The 10,618-nt window shown below is 41.5% G+C and overlaps 1 protein-coding gene across 1 annotated transcript; it reads left to right on the top strand.

Annotated features, from left to right (window-relative positions):
* Positions 1–228: 228 nt before the first annotated feature.
* LOC310927884 (transcription factor HES-1-B-like) lies at positions 229–1,836 on the top strand (the record flags this gene model as incomplete). Its single annotated transcript, XM_083890292.1, has 4 exons — positions 229–465; positions 568–663; positions 746–833; positions 1,388–1,836. Exons 1-4 carry the CDS (start codon positions 364–366, stop codon positions 1,834–1,836), a joined length of 735 nt encoding a protein of 244 aa, XP_083746418.1. The 5' UTR covers positions 229–363.
* Between the last annotated feature and the right edge of the window lie 8,782 nt (positions 1,837–10,618).

Raw genomic sequence — 10,618 nt, 5'->3', positions numbered from 1 at the left:
TCTGGTCCGTGTGAAGCATCATCATCATCATCATCATCATCATCATCATCATCATCCTGTCATCGAGCCAATGACTGCGCCTCGTCGCACGAGCCCATCGTCGCCTCCCTCGCGCCCATTGGACAAACGCGGGGAAACCCGGGGAACCAGCGCACGAGCCGCTCGCGTGCAGCCTCCACGTCTATAAATAACAGCCGAGGCGACGGAAACAGGAGCGAGTTTGTGCGTCATCACCAGTGGAATACAGTGAAGAGAAGGAGGGACGACTCTGACGTGGACTCACTTTAAAAAAAAAAAAAGTATTTTATTAATGGTTTGCAGCAGCTGTTGTTGTTTTTTGTTGTTTTTTAAACAAACCTGAATATGCCAGCCGGTACTTTGGACAGATCATCTCCATCTGCTGTGGCTGCCACTCCGACAAATGGCAAGTCCGAAAAACCCCGGACTCTGGCGGAGAGCAGAAAGGTATTTACTCTTTAAATCACAACTTATTAAATAGTGCAGCAAGGAAAAGTATGCCATCGCAACTCAACACTATATTCATTCCTTTTTTTTCTTTTTTTTAAGTCCTCCAAACCAATCATGGAAAAGCGGAGACGTGCGCGCATCAACGAGAGTCTGGGTCAGCTGAAGACCCTCATCCTGGACGCACTGAAGAAAGACGTAAGCACGTGCACTGATGTTCATCTACTACATGAGCAAATGTTCAAAAGTAAACCTTTTTGTTTATGTTTGTTTTGTTTAGAGCTCCAGACACTCCAAACTGGAGAAGGCAGATATACTGGAGATGACCGTGAAGCACCTGAGGAACCTGCAGAGACACCAGATGACCGGTGAGCTCTCACATTTCACACTTACTCACATGCTTGTGCTCAATTCTTCAGAGTCTAACTTTAGATGGGAAACGTGTCCTGCTCCAATAAAAGGATCCTTTTAAAACAGATCAGGACACTGGGTCTCCAGGACCAGGATTGACAAACCCAGCTCTATCAGTAAATAAATGAGTCATTCATCAGTCCCACAGGGGGAATTCCTTCTCTGCATAGAAAGCCATAGAATTAGGAGCAGCGGACTGCCACTGAGGAGCAATGGGAGTTGGGTACCTTGCTCATGGGTACCCCAACCATTTAACTGGCAACCCTCCAGTTACAAGGCCAAGTTCCCGCTCTACTTGGCCATGGGCTGCCCATGTTATACAACATTTATTTACCTGAGTATGTTTGGTCTTAGGCACCATAAATAAAACATGCATAAACAAAGCTTTTAATTAGTATTTAAAACAAACTTATTATTTATTAATAAGTTTAACTTATTATAAATAACTTGTTATTTTCCACAGTTATGGAAGGAATCTGTCTGACTTATATATTTTCATTTTCTCTGACAGCTGCCGTGAACACAGATCTGTCCGTCCTGGCTAAATACAGAGCCGGCTTCGGTGAGTGTGTTGGAGAGGTCACTCGGTTTCTGTCCACCTGTGAGGGCGTGAACACAGACGTGAGGACTCGCCTGCTCAGCCACCTGGCAGCCTGCGTGACCCAGATCAACGCGGTCAGCTTTTATGGACCTCACCCTGGCTCTCTTGGACAGACCGCTGCACAGGTCTCAGCCACGTCAGCCACACAGCTGCCCTGCAAAAGTGGCTCATCGGCGATGCACGTCTCCCCAGAAGCGATGAAGCTTTACGGGGGCTTCCAGGTTGTGCCGCTGGCTGATGGACAGGTGACTTTTCTCCTTCCCAGTGCGGCTCTTGTGCCTCTGAGTGCTCAGAACAGCCACCATGCATCACCTGTTGCTCCTCCGGTCACCTCAGACTCTGTGTGGAGACCGTGGTAGAAAATCATCTCCATGGACTATCACAATACATATATTTGTACATTTTGTAAATGTTTTTACTGTTTTTTTTTTGTTCAAGAACCAACCTGAAAAGGATGTTTACACATATTTGTGTTTTTATTATGGACATTATGAGATTTTCTTGGCCTTTTTTTTTTTGTTGTTATTTTTTCTATGGCACTATTCATTTGCATCAGGAGGTCAAGTAGATCTGTAAAAAGCACTGTATTTTTTTGAGATGAATAAAAAATGTTTCTATATTGTTTACAATAATAATATCTGCTGCAGTGGCGTCTTGGTCATTTCCATTCCCCTCAAATATCATCCCATATGCAGAAGAGCCTGCACTCCCTTAAAAAATACTAAACTATAGACGATTCCAACCTGTGAAAAAACATTTTTATTAATGTCCTGTGATCAACAGCAGGTTTAAATACACTCCCCCTCCTTCTGTGTGCCGTATAAATACCTTTCCAGCGTGGTCAGATGTGGTATTGAGGCCAGAAGGCGTGCTGCCAGGCAGTAAGACGAGCAGGAGTCGACACGCGCGGGCCTGTCTGCTCTCCTGCCAAAAAGGAAATCTGAAATTGATAGGACTGTGAACCTGCTTGCAGGGTTAAATTGAGACCAATATGCTGGTTACTTGGGGATTAAGTGTAAGTCGAGCTCTTTCACACTGCCTTTACATCTTTTATATTGTTTTCGGACAGCAATGAATGGCATTTCTGTGATGGTGTAGCAAGATAACGTGGTAGACATGATGATAATGAAGACATGTTGATGCTGTCTTATTTCTAACATCATTTCCAGGTAATTGCTTAGCAATGAGCTTTGCTACAGGCTAATATCTGTTTGATACCTTCACATGACAAATGCTTGGAAATCCAGCTTTAATGATCATGTTATGAAGTTGAAATGTGTCCTCTTTAATCTTTAACGCAGGGACTTGCTGTGGTTTCCATGTAATAATGTTATATTGTTTTATCTCAGCCACTAACTAGATATTGAACAAGAATTAAGATTACAGCATAACCATACTATGACCAATGGTACTAGGGTAATGTAAAGTGTGACCCAATGATTTGATAGTGTAAGAGTATTTGAATAACAGCTCATCATCAGCAGCAGCAGCAGCAGCAGCAGCAGCAGCAGCAGCATCCCTGTCGCGTCAGTCAAATCTTTGTCCATTTAGTGGACAGTTGACAGCATGATGGTCCCAGCATGTGTCCTGAGCGTGGTGCTCCCCCCAGCAAGCCACAAGCCGAGCATGACCAGAGGTCACAGGTGCCCCTCATTCACGTTTCCACCAGACAAGGCAGCACCGCCAGCATGTTGCCCTAAATCTCGCAACCCATCAACGGAGCTGGCAGCCCATCAGCAGTAGACCGGGCCTCCCTTTGACGGCATCAAACAGTGGCACCTCCAGAGGCAAACACTCACACCATCTATTACCATTTGGTTGTTCCTGATTTAACATTCATGGAATTTAAGAGATTAGGCGTCAACAGGAGAAGTAACCCCTTGTTTCTTTGAAGAGCAGGTAGGTGGCAACTTATGAAGGAGCAAACCGTTTTAAAAGATATTCATCTAATATAGTTTCTCTGGGAAGTCATTAAAGGTCCTCGATTTGTGCGGACGATACAGTCAATTAAGTTTACATCTCTGTTTTGACACAGCTGAGAGAAGAGTGGCAACACGGAGGACAACTGAAGGACAAAAATAGAGCTCCCCCTCATATCAGAGCATCCTTTGAGAAACCCTCTGCAACACAAAAACAAAGACGGGCCCCTCAGTGGCTCAATGGCTTCTCTCTTTGTGACCCTCTCCATCTTCATAAAGGGCCTTCCCCTTGTTTATCCAGGCAGAGGTTTAATGGCGAGGAGGGGGAAGGACCGTGCTGTCACTTTCACTGTGCTAAAGAAGGCTTATTGTTCTTCACTCTCAAAGGTCCTGGTCTTAAAGGCTTGTCAAGAACTCTTCAGACCAGGCTGTGTTCTTCAGAAAAGAGGAGCTGTGAAGCACCAGGTTGCTCCTGTCCATATACCTGCATGTGACAGAGACACTGGAGTGGTTTTTGAAGAAGTATTCTCCACCGAAAATTGCCCATTCTTCAGGCAATGTGTGCTGTTTACCAAAAGTGGTTCCCTCCCCTCTTTCTTTTGTCTGATTGTGTCTTTTTTTCCCACTCCCTGCCCCTCCCTCATCAAAACCCCCAGGTTTGTGCAGTATTTTCCCCTGAACTTTGTAGTAAACATGATGCTGGGTAGGGCCTTCCCTTTCTCTGTAGCCAATGATCAATTGCCTCCGCTCACAAACACACAGTCAACAGTGACAGGGTCTCCTTCTGACACACACCGGAAACCTCCAACGCCTCCGCCTCGGCAGCTGAATTGGCGTGGTATTGTTGATGGGGTTGTTATGGTGCATGATGGGGGTGGAAGTCGTCAGCAGTGGTTCACATCAAGGCTAATGAATAGGATATGCACTTGATATCAATAGTGAATGGACAATATACTCTTTGTCCCTTCATTCCAGTTCATCCCTTTTTGATTTAGCAGGTTGTTTTTAAAAAAGCTCTCACACACACACACACTGGAGGAAGTGTTGCTTCCAGGGGTGAATTATTGTTGCATCGCCTCAATGCAATAACACCAAAGTGGAGAATTTACAACCGTGGACCCACACAGTGATGATACTGTGGCTCTGGCAGTACATCACAAGACACACCACATCTTCAAAAGTGTTGGATGTCAGAGACGAGGGGTGGGAGGTGTGGGACTTGTTTTTTCACTCTCGTTGTTGGCTATATGCCCACGAGGGCTTATGAGGGGAGGACCATAAAGATACACTTTCACTGCAGGTGTTCCCTCAAAGTTAAACACCCCACAATACAAACACTCAAATTACAGCCTTAATGTTTGTCCTGGATAAGCTGACAACACTGGCAACCACATGACACCAGACACCAGCTTAAATGACACGTGGGAGTTGGAGAAAAGTCAAAGTGAAAGTGAGGGGATGAGAATGATTTATAATATCTTAAATGTTGTTGCTTTGTCCATTTTTTTTATATCAAAGAAATAATATTCCCATCAAGTTAATTACCGAGATTAAGGCCTGAACTGCAACACCATCCTTTATACTACTATGTCTGAGTTGCACATTACACACAACCAAGCTGTGTAAATTATATATAACAAATATTTTATTACCACCACGTAAAAGTGTAAATAAGAGGATTAATTGATTGATTGGTGACATAGAACACACCTGACCTGATCATTTTCACACAGGTGTTTTCAATCAGCTGATGGCCTTGGCTTCCTCCTCCTCCTTCTCTTCCTCCGGCCAAGAGAAGCCAAAACGAAAAAAAGATGCGCAAAAAGTGACGCCGTTCTCGAAGGAGTAAATTTCTAAAAAATAAAATAAAGAAAAAAAGTTAAGAAAGCTACCGCGGCGTGACGTCAGACGCCGAAAAGTCTGACGTCACGTAGATTCAGGATGGTGGTTTGACCTGGTCCAGAATGATGACACTAGTCCACAATGGTGAGTAACTTTTGTCAAGTTATTTTAACGTTAACTCTGTTGGCTTAATTGTTTCCTCATAGTTAGCCTTAGCTCAATGTTAGCTATGCTGTGCGTCATTATCAGCTTCGTTTATTTGCTCAATTTTGTCTATACTAAGTACCAGCATAAAGAGATATTTGATTCAACAATGGCTGAATTATTTTTTAATGTTTGGTTAGTTGTGCCTTATTGTCTGAATTGGGGCCCCCTTTTACAGGTCACAGCAGGCAAATCATTGGTGTAAATAAGGCTGTAGCTAATCATTTAATTCATCTGTGATTTATTTTTATTGTTTGGACCATAAAATGTTGTTTGCTGTTTCTCAAATCTGAAATTATTCAGTGTCAATGGTTTAGTATGGCACAAAGAAAGAAGGAAATGTCATTTAAGAAGATAAAAAAATTGATTGTTAAACTCTCAACATTTAAAGCAAACAATCTATTATCAAAATATTTGGACAAAACCAGACTGACATGTTAAAATAGCCGCTGTGCTATGTTAACTCACTGCAGTCAATGTTTTTACTATTGACTAGAGATGCAACTAAAGATTATTTTTTGTAATCGATTAATCTGTCGATCATTTGGTCCATAAAATGTTAAAACAAACATTGATCAGTGTTTGTCAAACCTGGATATGACGATGTTCTTGAATGTCTTGTTTTGTCCACAAACCAAAATGATTTCTTTATAAATGACCTTTTTTTTCTCTCTCTTTTTTTTTGAAGGAACAAACTTCTGCTTCCTGCTCATACTTGACTTGGTTGGACTCGTCCAGCTTCACAAAGACAGTTAAAAAACAGGTGAGTGACACCTCCAGAGACCATTTACTACCTCAACTAAAACTGTAGGGCTAATTAACATAATTTATTGAACTGATCACAAATATATTATAATTATATAAAGGTTTATTTCAAACAAAAGGGGTCAAAAATATCAGTCAGTGCTGACATTTTTATACTTGTACTTAACAAAAGGCTTTGCTCAAATCTTCATCAGCGTCATTCTACAATCACTATTTCACTGTTAGGTGGCCTTTTACATGAGATAAACCAAGTCATTTGAACTTCTCACTCTCCTATGCCAAACTCCATGTAATTTTATTTTAGTTGTGGGTGGCCGCTGTGTCCCCACCCGTAGGCCGTGCCTGTATATATCTATCTGCATTGTCCATTTGAATTTGCTGAAACTCTCCGTACATCCAACATGGCCACGTTTGTTGTCTTCTCCTGCTTTACATCTGTCAAATAGCTGAGGGTTGTTCATGGAGCAATAGCCACATGTTGTGGTCTGCTTGTTGCTGGTTGATATAGTCCAATTTTTTTGGGTTGTGTGAATGTATGTAAGCTGTTAACTGGTCCTTGTTATCTGTTGAGCGAATGATCTTGGAGGAATGATGTGCTTGACTGATGCAGGGTTCTAACGGTCTTTGGCTGCTTGTCTTTGAACAAATGCTGATTAGGGTTGAACAATTAATCTAAATGATATCGAAATTGCAATACAGCCTACTATTTTCAAATCGCAGGAGGCGTGATATCTGTTAAAGCCAAAATGTTTGTCAAAATCTCATTTTATATTCATTATTGTCTTGATCTATTCATATTTTATTCTATAGACTGAATAAAACATGTTTGTTTCTTATAGGTCTGCACAAATATCAGACAATAATCATTTTAAATATGTTTTTCGAATTAAAATTCTTCAGCCTTAGTTTGCGACCTGGCGTGGAGCCCTGTCCGTGTGAAAGGGTAAATGGAGGGCTACATGAAATTCAGTCCAGAGGGCTGGGCTGCCTTTGGCCCCATGTTGCACTGCCTTAAGCGTACTAGTGATGTCTTATTTTTTTTTTATCATATTTTTTTACAGTAGGTTTCCTTTTAATTTTCACCCCTTAACGTGTAATAAATCAGCTGATAAAACTTCTGCAGATCATGTGGCCAAAAATCCTGTCACTCCTTTGATCTCTCAGTTTTGATGCCAAGTGCCTGAAAAGGAGGGGTGAGGGCACTTGACAAATGTTATCAATATCTCTCACCAATAATGGGGGGTATGTGAATTGTTGGGCTGCTGCTAAATTTTGCACTGACTCTTTGCAAGGACTGATAAACAATGAAGGGCTGCATGCATGCATAATAAAACCTCTCCATTTGTGTAGGTCGAAACAAAACAGGGACAGCCCCATGAGAGCAAGGTCCGGAGGGCCACAGCTCCAGATTCATCCTCCATAATTGTTATGTGATGATAAGGAGCTTATAGCTTCTTGTTATCCTCCAATAGGCACGAAACAAGACAAAAGGGCATTGCATCGGTATGCAAAAAGATTACCATTCTGGTGACATCTCTCCGTCCACTTAACACCCACATCAGGTCATCTGTTCTTAATTTGGTAGGCAACACCAATTTAGCCTCCACCCGGGGGTCTGCGTGCACTGAAGGGTAAATATTGACCCTTGTTTGTAAGCAAGGCTCACATTTGAGTGTGCAAAATGGCCTTTTTGTGTTCTTGAGATGTTCAGGTCATCGTATCATGGATGATGTGTGTCGACCTCTCATTGGCTGAGAGTGAGGATCTAATAGACACCTGTTCACATTATAGTAAAGGGTGGCCATCATCCTTTCACGATTGACTGAACTCATTTACTGAAGCTGGAAGAAAAAACAGCGAGTATAAAAGTTAAGTTAAAAAAAAGAAAATCCATACAATTAAGACATCGTCAAGACCTGGACCTATATTGTAGAAACTACACATAATAATCATAATGTTGGTGATAAAAGATGCATAAAATGACTTGATTTTGCAATTACTTTATTTATTTTTTATTTTATTATTATTTTTTTTAAAAAGAAAAAGAAAAAAAACTTTCTTGCCCCCAGGCACTGAGTCTCAGATGACCTCTGCTCTTTGTCTCAAGAACCCAGCCCTCCCTTCGCCACCTCCCTCCTCACTGGTCAGTCTAAACTCTGTGGGAAAACCCCCCAGTGCTTTGTGTTGATTTGGATGCTGTGTGTCTCACTAGATAATGTCTCCTCCCCTCTGTTTCTGTCCTTTCCCATCTGAAGAGCTGCTGTGTGAAGCATGGTGTCCGGCGCTAACTGCCTTCTATGCAGGACGGAGAGTTGGGGGTTAAAAGGTGCTTTTCATTGTTCCTCCCAAGACACCACTCACACCCTGCTGTTGTAAGTTTGTGAGGCCATGGGAGTAATTGGCATTGATGGATGCTGCTGACAGCTGAGTTGGTATTAATGATAACTCTATTAACCTATGAAAGTACACTGGCGTTCAGGCATTGCTATAACTGACATAATCTAACTTTTCAGCTGTAGTCCAACTGTATGACGCTGCCTTGCTTTACTCATGCTGTGTGTTTCTATCTCCTTGATAGCTCAGTCATGATGCACAATGATATTTGTGCATCACAGCATGGACAACAAAACACTTATATACTGTCAAACAGTTGGGTGGAGCTCATAGGCGGGCGTTCTAAAAGCTGCACTCTACAGCTTTAAAGTAAATTTAAACCCGAGTTTATTTACCACTTGGGTAAGGGCTGATTAATTAATCGAAAATTATATCGAAATCACAATACAGTCTACTGCAATTTTTAAATCGCAGGAGCACATATCCTATTCTACTGACTGAAGAGAACATCTTCGTTTCTCATAGAGCTACACAAATCCAAATCCTTTTAAATATGTTCGAATGAATGAAAATGAGTAAAAGTCACCATTCCCTCAGATATCGCAAATCGTACTACAATTGCATATATTTGATATTTATTCAAAATCGTTCAGCCTTAACTTGGGTGCAGCACAACACGCTGAAAAGTTGATGTTAGCATTCAGTGGAGGAGCATAAACATACATCACTGAGACCTCAGTTAAGAAAACTGCTGTTTATAGACAGCAGTTTTTCTGGGTAAAATCGGAAACAAATGCCATCTATTGAAATGCGTCCATATCTTTACATACAAACATCACATTTCACGTGTATATTTTGTGTGATCCACATGTATAAATGATTAATTTTGTAATCTACTGAATAAGGAAATGTGATAAAAACCACAGGTATTTCTGCCTAATGTTAAATGTCTAGTTTATCCCATAGTTTTGGTCAAGAGAGGATTTTCTACAACTTAAGGCTATCCTTCCAAATGCTGGTAATAAGACAGCCAACATGTTTTGTTGTTGTGTGAATTGTGATGTGATTCAGCTCGGACTGAAGACCCAATCGACCCTCTGGCCTTTGACCCTTATTAAGCGTGGGCGAGAGTGCTGTATTCAAGGTGTAGCCATCTGTGTGCCTTGTTGTGCTCAGGATTCCCTCCTCCCCTTTGCTCCCTCACTCCTTATCATCCCTCTCTATATTCAAGTAGTAGTGATTAGGGCTCAAGGATTTTGAATAAATATCTAATTGTGAGTATTACAAGGGCCTTCCTGCATGGAGTTTGCCTGTTCTCCCAGTGTCAGCGTGGGTTTTCTCCGGGTTCTCTCGTTTCCTCCCACAGTCCAAAAACATGCAGATTTGGGGATTAGGTAAATTGGACACTCGAGATTGACCGTAGGTCTGAGAGTGTGAGTGGATGGTTGTGTGGCCCTGTGATGCACTGGCAATCTGTCCAGGGTGTCTTTTGAAATTAGTAAACTTATGAATTATGTTTCACGGTAGTGGTGAAATGTTATCATGACTAAGTAAACTTTGACATTTTACTCCTAGATTTCATAAGTAGAAAGATGCCGTATATGTGCCCTACATTTCTATGACAACCTCATTTTGCAGATCATGATTTCACTCCAAGTCATGCATGTCTGAATATAGTAGATGAGGTAAACATTCTGTTTTATTGATTTCTAACATGAAACATCAACAGTTTACTGGACACATGAAAACATTCATAGTAGTTGTTCTGATGTGATAAAATGTAAGCCTTTGGGTCGTCAAGCAGACTTGAGCTCAGAGGCTGCTGGAGGTGTGCAGATCAAACGCACCACAGATGATTCACATGTTTGACATGGTTTCTTTTAGAAATGACAGGGTCTTCAAAATGACTGAGCTGAACTTTGAGCTTAAGCAGAAAAGGGTTCATCCACCCCTGTTATCATTAAGCAGGTTTGTTTACAGTATTGACTCGGACAGTCAGAACTGACAGTATAATAGTCTTACTATTAAGCAACAACAAATGCATGGAAACATACTGTATTTGTACATCAAACATCAT

Source organism: Microchirus variegatus (genome assembly GCF_963457635.1).
Source record: "Microchirus variegatus genome assembly, chromosome: 5".
Lineage (NCBI taxonomy): Eukaryota > Metazoa > Chordata > Actinopteri > Pleuronectiformes > Soleidae > Microchirus > Microchirus variegatus.
This window is presented reverse-complemented; position numbering and strand designations above follow the sequence as displayed.